This window comes from Culicoides brevitarsis, chromosome 3, assembly GCF_036172545.1.
Source record: "Culicoides brevitarsis isolate CSIRO-B50_1 chromosome 3, AGI_CSIRO_Cbre_v1, whole genome shotgun sequence".
Lineage (NCBI taxonomy): Eukaryota > Metazoa > Arthropoda > Insecta > Diptera > Ceratopogonidae > Culicoides > Culicoides brevitarsis.
This window is the reverse complement of record NC_087087.1, coordinates 4046817-4071778: the sequence shown is the minus strand read 5'-3', so window position 1 is coordinate 4071778 and position 24962 is coordinate 4046817. Positions and strand designations below refer to the sequence as shown.

At 23.5% G+C, this 24962-nt stretch overlaps 1 protein-coding gene across 4 annotated transcripts in view; it reads left to right on the top strand.

Annotated features, from left to right (window-relative positions):
- Nucleotides 1–253: 253 nt before the first annotated feature.
- LOC134834715 (uncharacterized) overlaps nt 254–24962 on the top strand; it is a 41938-nt gene continuing 17229 nt past the window's right edge. For 2 of the 4 annotated variants that reach the window (XM_063849462.1, XM_063849466.1), the window contains exons 1-3: nt 280–791; nt 12300–12679; nt 20729–20881. In XM_063849462.1, the coding sequence (XP_063705532.1) occupies nt 12349–12679; nt 20729–20881 (484 nt within the window). In that variant the 5' untranslated portion in view covers nt 280–791; nt 12300–12348. Of the gene's footprint in view, nt 792–12299; nt 12680–20728; nt 20882–24962 lie in introns of all 4 variants that reach the window. The other 2 variants (XM_063849465.1, XM_063849463.1) reach the window with 2 other exon arrangements.

Sequence of the window (24962 nt, the reverse complement as noted above, 5' to 3'; positions counted from 1 at the left end):
GTTCAGAGCCTCAGTCAGGAAACAGTCTTCTAGTCGTATTTTATGCTTTGTCGATTACAGACATCTTTTCGGGGGCATTAAATTTATAAATATAAATAATAATAAATATTATAATATTGTAACTACTCTACAAATATAATGATAATTATTAGAAAATAAAGTTGTGAGTGTTTTTTGTGTATCTTTTATAGAAAAAAAATTAAAAATTTAAAAAAACATAAAAATAAAGAAAAATAAAAATAAATGAAAAATATTAAAGGTGAATAAATACGAAAAAAAAAATAAAAAATAATTTAAATGTAAGAGGAAAAAGAGAAAAAGAGTAGAAAAACGGAAAAAGTGAGTCATCAACAACAACAACAACGACACACCATACAAAAAATTGTGTGTGTGTGTATTTTATTATTATTATATTAGTAGCGGATGGTTAGAGCCACAAAAAAATTAAAAACAATAAAAAAATATTTTTTATACAAAAGTGCATGAAATTTGCTTGTAACAAAGAAAAAAAAACAAAAAAAAATAATTTATAGAATTTTCTTCTAATTTTACACACATTATTAGGTGCAACATCAAAAACAACAACAACAACAAATTACAGAACATTTTCGGCGACATCGACACTCTTTCATTTCAATATCGATTTACAAAAAGAAAAATAATTCCTAAATAATAATAATTTTTTTCCTGAACATGAAAATTGTTCTCTTTGAATGACTTATGAATGGAATGGAATGTTATTGTATTCTAAAGCCCAACTTTTTGCCCAAAGTTGGACAAGTAGCAGAAAGGTTAGATTTTGTAATTTTATTTGGGCTCATTTAATTTTTTTTCTCACTGAAATCACATTTTTTTCACTCACTCACTAAATGTGCTTAAATGTGTCATTGCGGTAGTCAATACCATGCCAACCATGAATATTACATACGAGTTGCCATATGCGAGGAAATAAACTCTCTCTTATATTTTCCAAGCTAACTTCATTTCATTCCAGTTCATTCATTCATTCACTTCTTTAACACCTTTACTTCTTATAAAAGTTCTTCGATTTTTTTAACTTTTGATTTATATGAGGAGTTTGTGTTTCGCAGTTTAAAAATTTTTTTAAGAGATATAATTAATTTTTTTTTTAAACAAAAAATTTTAAATTTAATATTATTTTTAATTTTTTTTGTTTAAAATTTAATTTTGTATTTATTTTATTATTATTTTTTTAGTTAATTTCGAAAATTAATATTTTTTTATTTAATAGAAGAAAATTTTTAATAATGAAAAATATTATTTAAATTAAAAATGAAAAAATAAATAAATAATATAAATTAAAAAATTATTTTTTTTATTTATTTTAATTTTTAATAATTTTATCTTATTTTTTATTTTTATTTTATTTTTTTTATATTCTCTTTTATTTTTTTTTAATTTTCATTAATTTTATTTATCTAATAATTTTTTCAAATTTAATTTGAAAAATATTTTTTTTTTAAAAAAGATTGTTTTTTTTGGTGAATTTTTTTAAATAAAAAATTCCTTGAAAACGAATATTTTACAAATTTTTCTTAAAAAATCTTTTTTTTTTTCACTGAGTTTTAATTTTGTTACATTTACTTGGTTCGGATGAATTGAATTCTTTTTTAAATAATTAATAAAAATAAAAAAAAAAATAAATTAATTATTAAAAAAATAAGAAAAAAATAATAAAAAAATTTAAATTAAAAACAATTATTTTTTTAATTCTTTTACTTAATTTTAAAAATTAATTTAAATTAATAAAAGATAATTTTTTATATTTTTTTGATGAAAAATAATTTTAAATTTAATAATTTTAGTTAAATAATTTTTTTTTATTTTATTTGTAAAATAATATTCTTTTTTTTAATAATAAAAGATTTTTTTTGATGATTTTTTTTAAATTTAATTTGTTCAATATTTTTTTAACGTTTTTCTCAAAAAATTTTTTTCATTCGTTAAAATATTTTAATATTTGCTTAGTTTGGATTAATTGAAATATTTTTGTTAAAAAAAAATAATTGTTAAAAATTATAAAATTATTAATTGAAAAAAAAAAATTATTTAAAATTTAATTAAAATAAATTATTATTTTAAAATAATTAAGAAAAAATTATTAAAAAATATTTTTGTTTAAAAAAATTTTTTAAATTAAAAATTTAAAAATTATTTAATTAAAGTTATTTTTTTAAAATAACTTAAAAAAAATTAAAATAAAAATAAAAAAAATTTAAACAAAAATAAAACATTAAAAAAAATAAAATGTTTACTTACATTTTTTTTTAAATTTCAACACGAAACACAAATTCTTCACAATACAAACAGCAAAAATAAACTATTTGCTCGAGATTTCTCGTGTTCATTGTATAAGCTGTGCATGTCTTTGCTTGCTTTTTTGCTTTAAATAATAGGATCGTCTCCGTCAGGCACGTCTTATTATATTTACTAAATCTAAATGCAGTTTTTCACCATTATATTACATTACACACATAACCTTCTCTCTTGCTCTATAAGTAGAAAAATATACTTTGCGGTAAAAGGATATTTTTCGTCCTACTTTTAAATACCACGAAAGAACTTTTTTTTCAGTAGTTTTATTTTATTTATAAGAGATTTATGTGTTGATCTCCTTTACTATAAAATATTTAACACTTGAAAAAAAAAGTATAAAGTCCACTTTTGGTCAGTTCTTAACTTATTTTTAACAGAATTTAATCCGAAATTGGTCAAAATCTAACCAATTTTGTGTCGAGCTGTCATGTGAGAGACCACAAAGTTTTTTCTTCTTTTTTTTTCTTGATCCATCTATTTAATATTCAGAAACGAGGTAAAAATGTGATGAAAAGGATTTTTTTTCTTCGACGTAAAAAGGGTTCAATACTAAATTAAATTTATCGTAATTCTTGCGTTTATTTAACTCGTATCTCCGCCTTTCTCGTTGCTCGAAAGATATTTTTATATCGTAGCTTGGAATTTCACCTGCTGACCTATCATTTAATGATATTGTATATGACCTGACATGATACTCGAGCTTTGATATTTTAATAAAGTGAGAAAGTGAAGAAAGAGAGAACATAAAGAGAGAGGAGTTTAATTACCTGAAGAAAATTAATTTTTAATTAAATTATTATGCTTTATGGAATTTCAATTTTTTTTGTATAAAAATTTGTCAAACTTTGATTGAAAAATCAACAAAAATAATTAATTATATTTTAGGCGTAAAAAAGTTTTTTTTTTGTAATATATAGGTTGGTTTGGATTTTTGATATTATTTAAAATTTTATATTATTTTTTTTAAATTATAATATATTTAATAATAATTTAAATTAAATTAAATAAATAAATAAAACATTAAGTTAAAATTTATTTTTCTAAATGAATTATAAAATAATTAAAAAAAAAAATAAATTAATTATTTTAATTAAATTTTAAATAATTTAAAATAAAAAACTTGAAAAAAAAAAAAAATTAATAAAATTAAGTTAAATTTATATTTTTTTGTAAAAAATATATTAAAATATATTTAAAAATAATTTTTAATTTTTTTTATAAATTAAAAAATAATGAAATTAAATTAAATTTAAATTCTTTTATTTATTAATTTTTTGAAATAATTGTAAAATTTTTTTTTGTAAAATAAATTAATTAAATAATAAAATATTCTTCAATCAATTTATAAAATTAATTTATATTTATTTTATTAATGTATTTTTTTTTATTTATTTTATTAATTTAATTTTTTTTATTTATTTATTTTTAATTTTATTTATAACAATTATTTATACAAAAAGAAAATATTTTTTTTAAATTATATTTTAAAATTTTAAAAAAATTAAAATTTACCTTATTTAAGTATTTTTTCTAAATAATTTATAAAATAATTTTTTAAAAAAGATAAATAAATTAAATTAGCAATTTTTTAAATTAAATAAAATTAAAATTAAATAAAATTTATTTATTATTATTTTTTTTATTAATTTCAATATTTTTGTTTTTTTTTAATTTTTTTTTTAATTTTTTTTTTTTGACAATAATTCATATTATTATTTAAATACAAATTTTCTTTCATTAGAAATTTTTTTAACAAAAGCTTGCTTGATTAAAATTCCTGAAATTATTTTTCGTAGAAGGAAAAAAAATTATCTCATCACAAAAAAAAAAATATTTTAAACCACTAAATTGACATTTTTCTGTAAATGACAAGTTTCTTCCATTATTATTATAAATTCATGCAGATAAACTTTTAGACACATTTTTTAGTCAAGTTTAAAATATTATATGATAAAAATATGTCAAACCCCACTCAACGTCTTTTTCACTCCTCCTGAGACTCAATTTTGGATCTCCCGTGAATTGATCAACTTTTCAATCAACTTAATGTCCGAATGTTTTCCATATAAAAAAAAAACAATTGCGAGAAAATTGTTCAAAAAATTTCCTTGAAGCAACCTTTTTCCCTATTTAAAAAAAAATTTTTTCCCTTCAATTTTTTTGAAGGTTGGCAAATAATTTTTTATTCCAATTTTATTATTTATTCATGCATTTATTTGCGAAAATTTTTTTTAACAACAAAAAAGGGAAATTTAGTAAAAAGAACTTTTTTTAGCTTGTTCGTAGAAGGAACGAAAAATAAATAAAGAAACGGATGAAATGAAATTGATTTCTCGACTTTTATTTTTTTTTTCTTTCTCTCTTTCTCAAACGCAAATAAAACTAAACTGACATCAATATTCGTGTCATACATTTATATGACGAATAGTGACAATGCAGAGAGGAAACTGCTTTTGTGGTTGAGTGGCAGCATCAAGATAGAAGAGACAGAAGTAGAGCAATTTCCGACAAAACTAAACTGTCATTCGCTTCCAGGTCAATGGCAAACATGTCTCGATTGCCCACAAAACTAAAATTTTTTAAATGTTTGAAAAATTTACCAAAGAAAAAAAAATCATTAAAAAACGTTTTAAAAATTTTTTTTCAAGGTTTTTGACAAATATTGTTATTTTTATATTACTTCCATGCTCAACAACTATTTATCATTCCATTTAATCGAAATATATATTATTTTACCATTTTGGTGAAAATTGCCTGCATCGCGTCGCCTGCAGTAGTTTATGATGATGATGGAACTTTTAAAGTAATTTAAGGTAAAATTTATGTGAAAAAAAATCCTTCGAAAAAAAAAGTTGTGACATTATATATTATTTTTTTATTTTATCATCATCAACTTTGAAAACAAATGAAAGACAATAAAAACTTGTCATTATTGTTATTATTTTAATAATAGTGCAGTCCAAAGCGAAATCTGCTTTTACAAGCACTTTTAATTCATAAAAAAAATTTTCTCATAGAAAAAAAGGAAACTTTTATCTTTAGAGCTTTCTTTTGTACGAACGGAAAAAACTTTTATTATTTTTTATTTTAATGTCAAGTACGAAGAAAATTATTTCGTAATGTCATAGACCATTACGGACTTCAAAATTTAGCAACAACAGGAAGGAAAATAATTTTTATAATAATCTCATGAAACTTTTTTGACAGTTTTCTGTCTTAGTTTTAAATTTATTCTTTAGCAAAACAAAAAATAATGGAGACGCCCTGTTTTTTTTTTATTAGACGTAAAATATGTAATTAATTATGATGTTTCAAAGTATTTGCATGCATTGAATGTAAAACTAAAAGGAAACTTTATTAAATTAACATGCAAGTAATAATTCAAGTTTTTTCCCCAACAATATTTTTCACGCTGTGCTGTGTGTGAAACGTGTTTGATATCGAAACCGTGAGCTTGAGTATTTTTCACACAACTACTCTTCTTCACGTAAAGTGGCTCCGCTACTCTTGGAAAATAATTTTAATTAATGAAAATATGCGAACACTTAAGCGAGCGTTATTCTCGAGAGGTTTGTGAAAAAAATACGTTTTGCATTTTTATGCAAAATTATTAAAATTAAATAATTTTTTTAAATTAAATAAAATTATTAAAATTAAATAAAACTATTAAAATTAAATAAAATTATTAAAATTAAATAAAACTATTAAAATTAAAAAAAATTTTTAAAATTAAATAAAATTTTTAAAATTAAATAAAATTATTAAAATTAAATAAAATTATTAAAATTAAATAAAACTATTAAAATTAAAAAAAAAATTTGAAATTAAATAAAATTATTAAAATTAAATAAAATTATTAAAATTAAATAAAATTATTAAAATTAAATAAAATTTTTCAAATTAAAAAAATTAATTAAAATTAAATAAAATTATTAAAATTAAATAAAATTATTAAAATTAAATTAAAATTATTAAAATTAAAAAAAAAATTTGAAATTAAATAAAATTATTAAAATTAAATAAAATTTTAAAAATAAATTAAATTTTTAAAACTCATTATCTTTGCAGAATTGCAAATTATTTTTTTATATAACTTTACGCAAATTAAAAATAAAATAAAATTCTATTTGATTTTTCAATAACTTTTTGATATTTTACATTGTAAATTTCATAAATTGAAAAAAAAATCCTCTAAAAAATTGTCTATTTTTCTATAAAAATGCTTGGTTTGGATTAATTAGAATTCTTGATATTTTTCATGAAAAGAAAAAAAAATAATTAAATTTGAAGATTTTTCGAAATAAAAATTTTAGATAAAAAATTATTTCAAAACTTACCTGAACGAATCCCAAAATATCGAAAAAACCAATTTTTCCTTATTTTCGAAACGAATTTCTTTACTGTAAAGGATTACATGAATCAACATGAACACAAAAGTTCGTTGCATTAAAACAGAAAAACTTTTACAGCATCTTCCTCGCAAAATGCAGAATGTGAATTTTAATCAAACAAAACTGATAAATGTTGTTGTTTCGTACAAAAATGATGATACTTCATGACGACGACGTCGCTTCCAAGTTTAATAGCATTCGAGCTGCGATACTTATCTACTCTACTTCCGACCTTATTTTTCATAGAAATTATGAACTTTCCATCTCTTCATTATTATTTCCACTCCGTATCGCTAAAAACAAAAAAAAAATGCATTTTCCGTTCTAAAAGTCTGAAAAGAAGAAAAAAAGTAAAAAAAAAATCGGATGCCAAGTAAATGTCTTGCGGCTTTTTACGAATGAATAGAACGACATGAAGGATGAGCAACTGTTGAAGAGCTACTGCGTGTGATTTTAAAAAAGAATGAAAGACTGCAACTAACGATAAGGGCGCTACAGAAAATATATTTTTTCGTGAACAAAGGATGAATGAGGACAACGACGACGATGGCGACGAAACAAGAGAAAGATGGCAAAAGATGAAAAATGCATATTCTAGTTTATGTTTATGACATTTATCCTACTTAGAGATGTGAATGGTGCTTACACGCCATCAGTTGATTTTCACATGCGATGTGCATTTTCGACGTCGCCATTCGGTTTCATTAAGTACCTCGCAGAAAACTTTTTTATGGCGCTTTCCTGTTTTAAAATTGAAATATAACAAATAGCATGTGGGTTTGTTTGTTTTTCGTGCAGAAGTGCACTAAGTGTTTCTGAGAGTTTTTGTTGTAAAATTATTTATTTTTCATGAAGTTTTCTCGGGAACAGTTAATTTGTCGTCTTCCGATAGTTAATTTTCCTGTTTCTGGAAAGGAAATTATTTTGGGTTGTTTTCTGTTAGATGTCACTTTATCTTTGAAATTTTTTGATTTTTAAATTAATTTCTTTCCTTTTTTGATTTTTTTAATTGAATCTTAATTTTTTAATTTAATTATAATTTTAAGTTAATTTATATTAAAAAATTTCATTTTTACTTTAAAGTTTTTTTTTTTAATTTTATAAATTATATAAATTTTAAAATTTTTGCCAATAGATGTCTCTTTATAATTTATTGAATTTTAAAAAATTATTTAAAAATTTATTTCTTTCTTTTTCTTTTAGTTTTTGAATTAAACCTTTATTTTTTTGTTTTATTTTTTATATTTTGACTTTTGAATCATTTTTTTAATTCTATGAAATTTTTTAAATTTTGCCAACAGATTTATCATTTATTGAAGTTTAGAAATTTTATTAATTTTTTTTTTACTTTTTTATCAGTTTTTAATCTAAATTTTATAAATTTTTTTTTCGTTTTTAATTTTTAAAATATTTTTTCTAAAAATTTAATGATATTTTTAAGTTTTTGCCAACAGATGTCGCTTTAAGGTTAATTAAATTTAAAAAAAAATATTTAAAAATTTTTTTGTTCACTTTTTTTTGACAGGTTTAGATTTAAATACCATACTTTTGTTAAATTTCACTTTCTATAAATTTTTTTTCTTAAAATTTAAAGATTTTTTTAAAATTTTGTCAATAGATGTCACTTTGAAAAAATATTAAATTTTTTTAATTTTAATTTTTTTTTTATAATCAATTTAAGTTTTAAATATGTAATTTTCTAATTAAAACTTGCGATTTGATCAAAAAAAATTTTTATTATAATTTTTTTCATTAAATATTTAAGTTGAAAAAAAAATATCCGCCAGATGTCACTTTTTAAAAATTTTCTTTGATGTTTTTTAGCATTAAAATTTTCTCTTATTTTTGCTGAAAGATATTTCAAATATTGACCTACAAAGAGAAAACTTTTAAATTAAGTAAAAAACTTTAAATCTCATAGATCAAAAAGGACAAAAAAACATTTTCCTTCTTCTACTTCATTGATTTAAAAAAAATAAGAAGAACATTAAAAGGAAGTATTAAATCTCAATTGCTCAAGGACAAATATAAAAAAAATATCTTTATCATCTTATCTTAACTACGTTCATAATTAGATTTCTCCGCTACGAAATTCGTCGCAAAAAAAGTATCAACCCAAAATTTTTCCATCAATTTTCCCCCGCCTTCGGTTTCGCGCCTAAAATATGTTTATAAAAATAAAACGATGGATGACAAACATAATCTAATTTTAATACATTTTTATTATAAGGGTACATCCTATCAACAACAGCCTACAAGTATATGCGCATACAATCAAAATATTTACATAAAAGTGCCTCATAATAGTAATAATCATCGAATTTCTTTCCTATATATTCATGAACTTTTTTTTTCAAAAAAAAAAAAAAAATGTATAACATGAAGAGACACTCATCTGTCCCAGCACGTGACTTTATTTTTTTATTCACAAAAATAATAATTTATTTTATATGATTTGTATCAACAACTCAGCTGTTGCGAAAATTGCTGTCTCATGCGTCGTTGACGGTTTCGACAACAACAAAAGGGAAAAAAATACAGAGATAAGGAAAAAAAGTTTCTTTTTTATGCGATGTTTGTCTTTCATTCATCTCAAAGATTAAGTGTGTGAATTTTTTTTTTGTGTTTTGACAATCTCATGTGGTTTTTTTTATATAAATTCATGAAAATGAAATTTAAACGTCTTTTGAGTTTAAGTGAATTTTCTCGTTCAAAAATTGAATAATTTTCGACAGTTTTTTTGCTATTTGTCAGGTTTGTGACAAGCAACGATTAAATTTGTGTCAGGAAATATAAAAAAAAATATTCTAAAGGGATAGCATTAAAAGCGTGTTCCGATCGTGTTATGCATGAGAAGCGAAAAAAAATCTATTTCTAAAACAATTTATTGAAGAACGAGTAGATTTGAAATATGATTCCTTGGAGATAAATATACAATAATCGTTCTCTATCTGTCTGTGTGATTTTTTTTTCGACAAATGATTTATGGTTTCAACAAAAATATTGATAGGGAGTTACCAATGGCGAAAGTTGCTCTTTTGACGTGCCTGTCTGTTACTTATTAAAAAAAAAAATAAAAAAAAATTATTTAAATGCAAAAAATATCGACTTTAGAAAAAAATTGAAATAAATTTTTAAAATTAAAATTAAAATTTATTTAAAATATTAAAAAAAAATTGAATTAAACTTTTTTTTTAAATAAAATTAAATAAATGAAAAATAATATTCAAAAAAATTAAAAAAAAAAATTAAACATTTTTTTTAAATAAAATTTATCATAATTAAAAAAATAAAATTCAAAAAATTAAAAAAAAAATTTTAGAAAAAAAAAACAGTAAATTTAAATTTATTTTAATTTAAAATTAAAAAAAAAATTAAATAAAAAAAATTTACATTTGAAATGATTTTTTTTTTAAAAAAAAATAAAATTCAAAAAAAAAAAAAAAATTAAAAAAAATTAAATATTTTTTTTTAAAAAAAATAAAAATTTTAAAATTTTTTTAAAATTCAAAAAAAAATAAAATTTTTTTTAATTAAAAATATTAAAAAAAAAATAATATTCAAAAAGTTAAAAAAAAAAAAAAAATTCAAAATTTAAATAAAATTTATCAAATTAAAAAAATTGTAACCCCAAACTATGAAAAAATGAAAAAAAAAAATTAATAAAAATTAAGCACGTCTATTTTTTTTTTGCCACAAAAGTTATAATCTCTGCCTCGTAACCAAATTAAACAGGTAAACAATTGAAAAAAAATGAAAATTAAAAAGTGAAAACTTCAGATTTAATACAATTTAAAACTTTGGTACATGGACAATGGAAATCTTTTTACAGAACATCCTCAATGAACTTCAACAAAAGTAAGCGACCATTTACTTCAGCACACTTGGCTACTGAGATTCTGCAATCCAGCATACGAAATTTCGTCGACAAAAACTGACCTCGGCTGTGAATTCTAAACTCTTAAAAAATTGAAAGTTGAAAAAAATATTAAACAAATCTTATCAAAGACTTATTTTGAAGCAGAATGGAGCCTATTTAAAAAAGGACGAACATCAAAGACTAAAAGTACTATAAGCCTCTTTTAAAAGCATTTTTCGCCAAGTCATCCGCGACGCGAAATAGAATTAAACGAATCATGAATAACCATAAATCAACACTTTTTAAGGTTCAACCATTCCGAATCTCCTATTTTGACACTTTTACTTCAATTAATCATTCAAGTAGTTTTTTTAAGCAAAATACGCTCAAGTAAATTTTAACAAGTTTCATTCAACTTGGCATCCCTATTCTCCAAATGCACATTTTTATTACGAACGAAAACATTTTTCTTTCAATTTCTTTCGTCGTTCTCATAGACTTAATTTTTTTTGCTGCACATTGCAATATTATTGCATCATTGTTTGCTGATTGCTCTGTGTTCATTGTGTTGTTTGCGCTCGAGTTAAAGCGCCATCATTTCCATTTTAAATGTGCTAGGCTGGTCGTGTTGGCGCCTCTTCAACAAAAAAAAAATAACAAGAACATTAAATTAAACGACATTAAACGCATTTTTTTTACAACTGCAAATTTAATTAATGCCCATAAAAAAATTTTCCTTGAGGAAATTCTTGAGTAACTCATCGAGTTTTTTTAATAAATAAAAGATGGAATTATCGAAGAAGTAAAAACAACAAAAACAAAAGGCGAAAATTAGTTCCGAAAAATACATTAACCATAACATGTCAGAAGAGTATTTCGGTTTGTACGTGATTCAATTTCAAACGGCTTTGATTTCTTCTTCTTCTACTTCTTGTTTTGTTCTTAAAAGCTTTTTTGCATGATTCGGAGAAGATCGTCGACGTGTGAAGAAAAAAAGAGTATTAATGCAGAGAGATTACACAATCAAAAATAATAAAAATGATTCTTCGCGCGATTTTTTTTTTTTTTTGGGAAAAACGAAATTCTATAGATTGCTAAATAGCATGACAGCGCACACAGCACTCAACTTTCCATTATTATATAGCAGCAACGATAATGATGATATAAAATAAAATAAATAAATAAAAGAGAGTTTCGTCTTTGTAACGTTGCGTCATGAAATTTTTGCATGATAGAATTAAGTTGGCTTATTTTGGCAACATGAAACGAAAAAAAAACAACAACAATCTCGAAAAAAATTTTTTTGATGGAAAAAGCAAACAATGACGCAGATTTTAATAGAACGCCTGAAGTATCGCCTGACGTTAAGTAATCTCGCACACACCGTTATATCGCGAATAATTGCTGTTTTATGAACCATTTTGTGTGTTTTTCAATAATCATAAATAATTTCATGTCAAAATTGATATTTTTTAATTTTTTTTTTCGAAATCGTACCATTTTCATTCATTGCGTTGTTAAGTGTTTCAATGCAGATAGAACGAGCTGCAGTCTCATTGTATTTACTTTTCTTGTAGTTTTAGTTAAATTTCCGTATGATTTATGGAGCGCATGAAACTTTGGCATGCACGTCTCGATAATAATAATAATGAAACGAAATGAAATAAAAAAAATCGATTATTTATTGTTTCTGTCTATTTTTCTCTTTGCAGTCCCTACAACAGGGCACCACACAATGGATGAAGAATTGGAAAATAAGCTATGAAAAGTAAAGGGGCGTTCGTGCCCCACAGTGACCATGGGGTTGCCAAAACCAAAAACTATATCAGTAGCGAGAAGAAGTTAGACATCAACAGCAAGAATGATCATCAATTGTTTCATCGCAATTCGCGAGATTTTGTCGTTGGCACGTGCTTTGAGCCATTTACGTCGCGCCAACCCTTTTTCGTTTTTATCGCTTGGTTCTTAGTTATTGCCATCGCGAGTACGTCGCTCATTGATGCGAGTGACGATGTCGCGGCAAAAGCAGCTTTCGGAAGTGCCGCACTTCCCGTTTATAACTTGGGAGGACCCGATGCGACGGCGGCGTATGGTAAGTTGAAAATTTTCTTTTAATTTTATTTTTTTAAATTTTGACAATAAGACTTAAAGACTCAATAAATTATCTTGAAAACAAAACATGGATAAGTTTTTAAACGAAAATCATGACTTTTGACTTGAATCAATTCAAAACTATAGTATCTATAAGACCTTCATTAAGAGCTTTTGTATAAAATTTTATCAACAATTTCTAAAAGAAAATAAAATAAGCATTTCTTGATAAGTTTGAAATTTTCAATACAGAACTAAAGTATTATTTTTATATGATAGATAGCGCTAAAGATTAAATTTTGAGTATCAGATTTTAATATATTTTTTTTTATCTAAAATGAATAATATTGACAAGAAAATCTTTTAAAGAATTTAAAAAATAGATGGCACTCTAAATTTGATAATTTAACGAATGTCAAATTTTTCATAAAATAGAGGGCGTTGACGATCAAATTTTGAGATACTCTTCAGGATTTTAAATTTTTACTTACATAAATTATTCTTAAATGAATAAAATTGAGAAGAAAAACTGAAGAATTTATTATACGATAGATGGCGCTGTAAATTTCTGAAGACAAAATTTTAAGTTATTTATCGTAATTTAGGTTTTTTTTACAAAAGTAACTGAAAATATGATAAAATAAAAATTTAAAAAAAGTATTTTCTTCGATAGATGGCGTTTTAATTTATAATATAGTAAAAAAGTCAAAGTTTTTATACAATAGAGGGCTCTGAAGATAAAATTTTGAGCCATTTATATAAATTTTTGGTTTTTTAAACTATTCAATATAGTAAAAATTTGAAAAAAAAAATTCTTTCTATAGATGGCGCTCTAAAAATCAATTACGAACAAAAGTTAAAATTTTTAAACAATAGATGGCGCTGAAGACAAAACTTTTAGTTATTTATCGTAATTTTAGCTTTTAGTTACGAAAATTATTCAAAATTGATAAAAAAAAATGAAAAAAAAGTTTTATACGATAGTTTTATGGCGCTTTTAATTTTTTTTTCTTCATGGATATTTAAACCATATAAAGTAACTTACAGAACTAAAACGCATCAAAATTGATTTCTGACAACCATTTTAGTTAATTCGATAGTAAGGAGTACAAAACTGACAATAACTCAAGGCTTGGTTTGAATTAATTGGAATAAATTTTATGCTTGGTTTGGATTAACTGAAAAAGACTTTAAAATTTAGTTAAAATTTCAAAACTTACCTGAAAGCTTCTAAAATCTTCGTTCATATTGTCCTGAATCTAAATTTAGAAAAATTGAGAAAATTTTAATGAGAAATAAATATAAAAAAATAAATTTGTTTTGAAGTTCAAACTCAAACAAATTAACTTACCAAACACTTCAAAAGTTTCAAAATACATCCAAAAACGTTGAATATTCATGAAAATCCTTCCTCCTCATCTAAAAGAGTAAAAAACCTCATTCTGCCCGAGAACAATGAATTGCAAAGCCAACCACAAATTCTCCGCGTGACTTCATTAGAGGACCATTAAACGAGTTTATCTCTCAAAAGTGCCATATATTCATCATACGCATTAATATTTAATTCTCTGTCAACGGTTCTTTTTTTTTTGTTTTTTTTTGCTTCTACTACTTTACCATGTTAAACAACATTCAAGGGTGTCATAAACTTGATCCCATTTATCTTCAACTTGACAAATTCATGTCATGTTACTTGCTGCGTGTAATGTTTTATTGAAACGTTTTTCCCCGAAAAGAAAAATTCTTTTCTCATATGTGACTTATTTATTGACAATTCCGGATTTTTGTAACAATGCTCAGTTCTTAAGCAGAAAAATTTACGGTTCATCGGGACTAAAGTAACAAATTTATCGTGCAGCTTCATTATTTCAATTTTTAGTTCGTTCTGACGGAAAATAAGCAACATTTTTTTTGTGTGTGTAAAATATTCATGAAATTTTTGTGGGAAATATATTTAGAAGAGGTGAAGAAGACGACACACAAATTGAAACAAAAAAAGAACAAAAAGCGAATATATGAATAAATTTTTAATGAAAAAGCGGTGAAACAGAGGAAGTTTTTGCATTTTTCTTGACAGCAACCACTGCGAATGACTGTCTGAGTGGTTTTATGGAAGGAATGGTTTCCGTTTCTGACAACAATGAAAGTTTGCTGCCTAAAAGAGGAAGTCATTCACTTGTGAAGCAGATTTTATGTTTTTAAATAAAAAATTCAAGTTGGACAGAAATTGACTTTTAATGAGCAGTAAAAATATGCTAAATTTTGTTAAATAAAAAAAATTTCTTAAAGTCATCAAAACACTTTAAGATCCCTTAAATAAGTAATTTTCGATCAAAAAACATGATTTTCGTTTTTTATGATGAAAAATCTTCGTAAATCTCTTTCATTATTAACCGCCTTGTGAAAAAATGTTCCTTCATCTCCAAATGAACCACTTGTTGATGATAAATGGTCCAGCGACTCGACCTTTGCTTCTCCCGTTAATCAAAAAATAAACTTCTCACAAAAGTTGTTTGTTTCCTTTTATACTTTTGTTCAAACAAAATATTTTAATAACAAAACTGAAACTTGACACGACATTGATTGAGTATACAAAAAGTTCAATTATTATTCACTCCTTCCATTTTTTTGCTCGAACAAATGAAAATCAAATTAATAACAAAAAAAATAAGGATTAATTCGCATTTTTTCGGAAGTTCAAATAACAGCGGCGGTAATTTGTTTCGTTCATTATAAAACTAAGTTGTAGTGTATACAAACATTGTAACAAACAAGCAACCGTAAAAATTTGTACATCGACCCATAATTTGTAACACAATGGCGAATGGAATGGAAGCAAAGTGAGCAAACGGAATACAAATCCCTTTTTATGCGTACCTTCAATGTAGTTTTTCAGTTTATGAGCCATTTTTTCGTTTGTATTTTATCACTATACCATAACTAAACCACATAAAATATTTAAGAGTTGAATGATTCGCTCGTTTTTTTTTACGAAACGTGTTTCGAGGAAAAAATGTGATTTTTCGTTGGAAATGTCTTTGGTTGGAAATAAAAAAAAATTAAGGAGAAAAAATTAGAGATAATAATTTTAAAGAAATATTTTTAAAGTTAGATTTTTGTAAAAAAAAAAAATTAAGTAAAAAATTGGAATAAAATTTAAAAATTAATTTAATAAATAAAATAAATTTAAAATCTTATCAGAATTTTTTTATTATTTAATTTTATTTAAAAATTAAATTTTTTTATTTTTAATAATTTTAGATTTAATTTAATTTTTTTAATTTTAATTAATTAATTTTAATTTTTTTTAATTAATTTTTTTTAAATTAAATATAAATTTTTTTAGTTTTTTAAATATTTTTTTAAATTCATTTTAAAAAAAAATATTTTCTTAAACTTAAATTTTTCAAAATTTTTATTTATTTAAATTAATTTTTTTAAATTAATTTTTTTTATTAAATTTATTTTTTTTAAATATTTTTTTTAATTTATTTTAATTTTAATTTTAAACAAATTTAAATTTTTTTTTAAATAATTAATTTAAATGGAAATTAAAATTAAATTATTTTTTTTTATTTAAATTAAATTAATTAAATTAAAAAATTTATTAAAAAATATTTTTTTTTATAAAATTTTTAAATAAAATTTTTTAATAATTTATTAAAATAATTTAAATATTTTTTTCAAATATCTTCAAAATTATTAATTTATTTTTATTTTTATGAATTAATTTTAATTAAAAATAACATTATTAAAATTAATTTTTAAAATAATTTTTTTTCATTTTAATTTAACTTTTTTTTAAATTATTTTTATTTTTGAAAAAGATGGGAGACAACTTTAATTTTAAAAATTAATAAAAAATTAAATTATTTAATAAAAATATGAAATTAAAAATTTCTGAAAAAAAATTTTCAAAAAAATATTTAAATTTTTTATTTTAATTATTTTTTAAATTTTTAATTTTTTTTTTTTTTTTGAACTTTTTTCTTAAGAATTTGAACAAATTCAAAAAAAATTGTAAAAAAAAAATTTATTAATTAAATTAAATTAAATGTATAAAAAAATTAAATATTAAAATAAAAATCCGCTCAAGTAACTTTTTTTTCACAAAACTCCATGAAATAAAAACTCATGTACCTCGTATTTTCGTACTATAAAAATTTTGTGTCGTCGTGTTTCACATCGCCGTGTAAAAAAGCCTCTTAACGCATAAGCCATTAGAGTAACACTAGTTTCGGTATAAAAATAAGCTTTTAATTGCTCTCATAAACGTCCCCATTCAACAACTACTACCTTAACGCTATGTTCGCGTGCAACTTGCTTCGAGGAAGGATAAAATTGCACGCAAAAAAAGTGAACAAAATTTAATGAAAAAGTTATGACATCAATTTTCTCCCGAAACGAAAGTTGATTTTTTTTTGAAGATTTTTTTTTCATTTGAATGTAAATATTGACTCAAAAATCCACAGAGACTCGAAGGAAGGAAGGAAAAAAATGTGTGAGACAAGGAGTATCGCATTTCTACTCTAACCTGAAAAAAAAAAATTATCGCCGAGTATAGTTTCACCAAAAAAAAAAGCGTATGAAATATTGTGCTATTTGATGTTGCGTGCTTTTGTGTATTTGCTCGCCCCATCGTCGTCGTCGTCGTCGTACATACAAAAAAAAATATTGATTTTCCTGAAAGTTTACTTTTATATATTTATGTTATTTTTTTTCGTACTGTTGTTTAAATATTTTCCCACCTGTAGTACTCGCAAAGCATTTTTAGTCGTTTCAGCAAAAAAAAAAAACGAAAAAAAAATCCGATGTTGTTACGCTCGACGAATGTTGAATGGAATCTCTCCCAGATGGTGTCATCGTTATTAGTGCGTATTTTTAAACAAATAAAAAATTCTCGGAAACAAAATACGAGAGATTACTGATAAATAATACGAACACGATTGTTTTTTCCGACACGATTGGACAAGAGGGAATAAATCTAAGTATTTATCCTTCGTTTTGTATCTTTTTACGACATCAGGATGTTTCGTCGTCGATAAACCAAATAATAAGGCAGAGGAGAACTTTTCAAAATCGATAATTGTGCAATGAACCGCGTAATTGTCACTACTGCAAATTTATCGATGTTCAAAAAAAAAAAAAAAAGTTAAACGAGAGTAATAAAAAGACGTGGGAATCAACAACTGATGTTGCATGCGATTCTGATTCCAAAGGGGTTCTTTACAAAAAGAGTTCAATTACACAGATCCGTGTCAGGCGTCAGGTTAATAGAGTCGTTCAATAAAAAGAGAAAAAATGAATAAAAATGTCAATCAAGAAAGTTTCGTGACAATTTAATCTACTTAGTTGGAATGGAGCTCAAATGGATTAAGAAGCGACGTGTTTTCTGATCTTCAGGTCATTTTTTATTCATGCTCTAATTAGAATATCGGGGACTAATTAGAGTTAGATTAGAGTTAGGGATGAAAGTTGTCTTTTAATGTGATACGGGAATTTTTTTAACAGCTTCGTATTTTTTTAAATTTGCTTGGTTTGGATTAATTGGAATAATTTTTTGCTTGGTTTGGATAAATTGAAATATTTTTTTGAGCTTAAAATCTTACCTCGGGCCATTTTGAAATAATTTTGCTTGTAATTCGCTATTTGTTGATCATGCTAATTATATAAAAAAAAATTTTTTTTTTAATTTTTTTAAATTTTTCAACCATCAAATTAATAATTATTAAATCAACTAAATTTTTTTTTTTGAAAATTTATTGTTTATCAATTTAAAAATATTTCTAAAAAATTAATTAAAAAATGTTTTATTAATTTATTTAATTTATTTAAAATTTTTTTATATTTAAAAACTTTTTAAAATTTTTTTTTTTAAAAAAAAATTTTAAAATTTAAATTAAATTATATGTAAATAATATTAAATAAATTTAATAATTTTTTAATATTTTTTTTTAATTTATTAATTAATTTAAAATTATAAATTTCATATTTAATTAAATAATAGAAAAAATTATATAAAAAAAATTATTTATAAAAGAATAAAATTGTTAATTAATTTTTTTTAATTAAAAAATTAATATTCTTAAATTAACTAAATAACTAAAAAATTCTATTTAAAATATAAAATTAAAAAAAAATTAAACAATTTTAAAAAAATATTTTATTATATTATTTTATTTAAAAATATTCAAATTTTAAAATTTAAATGAAATTAAGTTTAAATTAAATTAAACTAATTTTCCATTATAATTTTTTTTTATAAATTAATTTAAAATAAATAATTTAATATTTTATTCTTTAATTTAAAAAAAAAATAAATAAAAATAAATAAAATTTTTATAAAATTATTTTTTTATTTATTTTTCTTTAAATTAATAAATTAATAAACTTTTTAAATTAACTAAAAAATTATATTTAAAATTTTATCAAATTAAAAATTTTTGAAAAATATTTTATTATGATTTTATTTAAAAATATTAAAAATTTAAATAAAATTAAATTAAACCAATATTTTAATATTTTTTTTACAATTTAATTTTAAATAAATAATTTGATATTTAATTTATTAATTAAAAAATAAAAATAAATATAATTTATTATATTAAATTAAATAAAATTATTAAATTATTCAATAAAATTATATTATTTTTTTTAAAATTAATAAATTAAATTAATTAAAAAAATTATTCAAAAATTTTTATTTAAATTTATTAATTAAAAATAATCTAATGATAATTTTAAATCAAAAAACTTACTTGAATGGAAAACTTTTCCTCATATATCCTCGTCTTGTATCATTACTCATCTTTTCCTATTGTCCTGCAAAATGAGTCCTGCATAAAATTAATTGCCTCAGATTTCCCATTAAATCCGCTCCCTTTTGTCAAAATGATAGTTTCCTGTCGTGTGTTTCCGCTTTCGCAGCGCAATGACCCATTTATTCATGAAAATCCTGCAAATCATGTTCGACGACTTTCGAAAAAATTTTCTCCGCATGAAGGAAAATCCTCACAAATCAAATAAATCATTGTCCGTGACTTGACAGTGTCACACACAAATTCACATCCATTGTCTCAAAACCCGAAAAACGATATCGAACTCGAAATATGTACAAAACAGCGGCGATAATACTCTTTTGTGTGTGTGTGTCTTCTGTGCGATAAACTACTACGTGGAATGACATAATTGCAAAATAATGAAAATTATATTGCTGCCTTGTGTCGTACGTTGAACATTCAAACAAGTTGCACGTGGCATGTCTTTTGTGTATTTTGATATGAAAATATACAAAAGTTTTGTCGAGCGGTATTTTTTTTTTCATACGAACGAAAAAAAGAGGACGACGACATAAACAACTCTGCTATGAACGACGAAACAAAAGGCGACGAAATGAGAAACTTTTGCAATAAAACAGACATTTTGTGTGGAGACGCCCGGCGTTTTGTGCACTAATTATTTTTGAATGGCTCAGCGTGCCCATAAATGCGGGTGATAATGTCTTCCAGATGAAATGATTTGAAATGATTTATTGTTACTACATATGCTTCGTGAAAATATACCCGTGAGAGAACGAACATCCGTCACCGACACACTACTTTTCTTTGTCATCTTAGGTACATCAAAAATGAGCTATAAAAGTTTCCGAAGAACTTTTCCTCATTTTTCATGCGAAATAATAAGTTTATTCACTTCAGTTGGTTCAAAAAAAGATGACTTTTCACATTTTTGTACTCCTCAAGACTTATTTTCTCATTTTTTTACTCCTCAAGATTTATTTTCTCATTTTTTTACTCCTCAAAATTTATTTTCTCATTTTTTACTCCTCAAGACTTATTTTCTCATTTTTTTACTTCTCAAGTTTTATTTTCTCTTTTTTTTACTTCTCAAGTCTTATTTTCTCTTTTTTGTACTCCTCAAGACTTATTTTCTCATTTTTGTACTCCTCAAAACGTATTTTTCTCATTTTTGTACTCCTCAAGACTCAAAGACTTAAAGAAATTTCTTCAAAATAACTCCTCACTAAATTTTTTTTCATTTTCTTTCACAGACAGCGAAATCCGTGGCTCCAAGAAGTTCGGAGACCCGTGCGACTCGTCATGGGAATGCGGTTTTCCGCACGCCATTTGCAACAAAGACATCAAAAAATGTCAGTGCGACGATCGGTTTCCCGCAACGAATCATCTCGACAAGTGCGGAAAATGTAAGTATTAACGGATTATTAGCAAAAAACGTCGATAAATTCGATTTTCGTGTTTGTGGTGCGTGTATTAGAGCAAAAACGACGTGATAATGTACTAATGACAAGTCATTAACGCGAGATTACTTCCAACACGTTCGATTTAAAGCCTTCAAGAGAAGCAAAAAAAAGTTTAAAAATCTAACAGAAAAACTTTAATTGGAAATCTTTTTGTTTCTCGAATTGAAATGGAAAATGTTGGAATTGCATGTGATCACGATCAGGCAATTATTAAGGTAAAAGCGCCATCTGGTGATTATTTCAAAGATAAATGGCGTCCCTTGATGGGAAATTGCATAAAAACCGCAACAGATAATCCGAGAATGCATTACGTCAGAAAACCCACATTTTCCACAAAAGAATAACAGAAAAAGCAATATAAATGTTTTTATTACAACTTGTTATCCAAACTTTGGGAAAAATTTATCTATTGATGATTGCGAATGAAAAGTTTTTGCTTTGGTTGAACGACTGTTTGGAGACACACAAGAGACGAAATTTCCTGCATTTGAGTGAGTAACCTACTTTTTATTTGGACAATGCGTTGTTTCATGGAATTAGGGTGATTTTTTTTATTTAAAAAAAATAAATAAAATAAAAATTTTATTTAATTTTCTTAATTTTTTCAAAATTAATTTCATAGTTATTTAATGAAAAAAAATTAATAAAAAAAATTAATTAATTAATTATGTTTTTAAAAATATAAAATAATCAAAATAAATTTTTATTGAAGTTTTTAATTTTCTTAAATTTTTTAATTAATAAAAAAAAAATAATTAATTTTAAAAAATGGCTTTGAACAGTTTTTAATTAAAAAAATTAATTTGAAAATTTTTAAAACAAAACTATTAAAAAAAAAAGTTTCAATTTTTAAAAAAAGTTTTATTAAATTGTTTAAATAAGATAAATTATTCTGACAAATTTTTATCCATTTGGAAAAGATTTGACAAAAATTGCTTTGACACAGTTTTTGACACAATTTTTCAAATCAAAACTATGTCAAAGGAAAAAATTTTTTTCAGTTTCAATTTTTTGGCAGTTTTGAGTTATAAAATGATTAAAAATGATAAATTAGAGCCATCTGACAAATTTTTATCCATTTTTTGACAAAAATTGCTTTGACACAACAAGTTTTTTTGCTCTTGATTTAGTTTTCAAAACAAAACTATGTCAAAGGAAAAATTTTTTTTCAGTTTCAATTTTTTGGCAGTTTTGAGTTAAAAATGATTAAAAATGATAAATTAGAGCCCTCCGACAAATTTTTATCCATTTGGAGCAAAATTTGACAAAAATTGCTTTGACACAGTTTTTGACACAGTTTTTTTGCTCTTGATTTAGTTTTTAAAACAAAACTATGTCAAAGGAAAAAATTTTTTTTCAGTTTCAATTTTTTGGCAGTTTTGAGTTATAAAATGATTAAAAATGATAAATTAGAGCCCTCTGACAAATTTTTATCCATTTGGAGCAAAATTTGACAAAAATTGCTTTGACACAGTTTTTGACACAGTTTTTTTGCTCTTGATTTAGTTTTCAAAACAAAAACAAAACTATGTTCTTGAATTTTTTCAAAGGCAGTTTCAATTTTTTGGCAGTTTTGAGTTATAAAATGATTAAAAATGATAAATTAGAGCCCTCTGACAAATTTTTATCCATTTGGAGCAAAATTTGACAAAAATTGCTTTGACACAGTTTTTGACACAGTTTTTTTGCTCTTGATTTAGTTTTTAAAACAAAACTATGTCAAAGGAAAAATTTTTTTTCAGTTTCAATTTTTTGGCAGTTTTGAGTTATAAAATGATTAAAAATGATAAATTAGAGCCCTCTGACAAATTTTTATCCATTTGGAGCAAGATTTGACAAAAATTGCTTTGACACAGTTTTTGACACAGTTTTTTTGCTCTTGATTTAGTTTTCAAAACAAAACTATGTCAAAGGAAAAATTTTTTTCAGTTTCAATTTTTTTGCAGTTTTGAGTTATAAAATGTTTAAAAATGATAAATTAGAGCCCTCTGACAAATTTTTATCCATTTGGAGCAAGATTTGACAAAAATTGCTTTGACACAGTTTTTGACACAGTTTTTTTGCTCTTGATTTAGTTTTCAAAACAAAACTATGTCAAAGGAAAAATTTTTTTTCAGTTTCAATTTTTTGGCAGTTTTGAGTTATAAAATGATTAAAAATGATAAATTAGAGCCCTCTGATAAATTTTTATCCATTTGGAGCAAGATTTGACAAAAATTGCTTTGACACAGTTTTTGACACAGTTTTTTTGCTCTTGATTTAGTTTTCAAAACAAAACTATGTCAAAGGAAAAAATTTTTTTTCAGTTTCAATTTTTTGGCAGTTTTGAGTTATAAAATGATTAAAAATGATAAATTAGAGCCCTCTGACAAATTTTTATCCATTTGGAGCAAGATTTGACAAAAATTGCTTTGACACAGTTTTTGACACAGTTTTTTTGTTCTTGATTTAGTTTTCAAAACAAAACTATGTCAAAGGAAAATTTTTTTTTCAGTTTCAATTTTTTGGAAGTTTTGAGTTATAAAATGATTAAAAATGATAAATTAGAGCCCTCTGACAAATTTTTATCCATTTGGAGCAATATTTGACAAAAGTTGCTTTGACACAGTTTTTGACACAGTTTTTTTGCTCTTGATTTAGTTTTTAAAACAAAACTATGTCGAAGGAAATTTTTTTTTTTCAGTTTCAATTTTTTGGCAGTTTTGAGTTATAAAATGATTAAAAATGATAAATTAGAGCTCTCTGACAAATTTTTATCCATTTGGAGCAAGATTTGACAAAAGTTGCTTTGACATAGTTTTGAAGAAAAACCTAAGTCAATGCCGTCAAAACGTTAATTGTTTTAATTTTTAAAAAAAAATAATAAATGAATTTAATTAATTTTTTTTTTAATTTTTTAACTTAGATTTTTTAATTAAAGAAAAAAATAAAAAAAAAAAATTTAATTTAAACAAAAAATTAATTCAAAAATGGAAAAAAAAGTAAAAAAAAATTTCATATAAATTTTTATAAAATTTTCTGTTCACCCTAACAACCAGAAAATATAATTTTCCGACACAATTTTAAACAAAACACAACAAGGCAAGCATCACAGAGACACAGAGAGAAAGGACAATTGAACAATTCGATTGCTACAACATGATACGTCAACCGCACTTTATGCCTGTTTCAATTGGTCGGTTGCTGTTGACTTTTATCTCTCCGTGTGGCTTGAATATTTCGCATCAACTGTGGAATTGATAATTTGATTAAAAGACAAACTATGCTGAAATTATTAATTAGTCGGAGAGTAAATATCGTTCCGTGACAAGTTTGACGAGGACTGACACTAATTTAATTTTACTTTTTTCCTCGACAGGAAGCAGGCTCGAGAGACGATTTCGGAATTTCGAAATTAAACGAAAATTGAAATTGATTGGACTTTGAAGACAAATATTTATTTGTTGAGAGAAAGACAAGACAAGACAAAGCTCCGGAGATGTTTTTACGATGCAAAAATATTTGTAAAGTGAAGGAAAATCAACACAGAAAATCTTCCCAATCGGAAAACAATCAAAGTACAATTTGTAATAAATTCATTGATTGCTTTTTAAAGTGCCTGGCAAAGTACTTTTCAATTGCTATTTCAATAACGGGCTTTTATCTCTCCGTCTTCGTACATTCACACTACTCGTCATGTCATAATCAAGTGAGCTTGACATCTTAATCTGGATTCGACAATTTGAGACAAATTAATGAATCGTTAAAGAATTGATTTGCTTAGAAGAGCGATTTGGTTTAAATTAAGACGCACGAGGAAAAGTTGTCAATACGAAATTTTTGTGCAAAAAAAAAAGCGGCAGCAGGCTTTGACATTTTTCAAACAATCGCTTAATTTGGGTGACATAAATTACGAGTTTAGAAGGTGCGCAATTTTAAGTTTTGAATTTGATGAAAAAAAAACTTGAGCGCATTTTCGTTTTTTTTTTATCCATAGAAGTAAATTTTAAAATTTTTATGGAAATCGTCAAATTTTCTTTAAGAG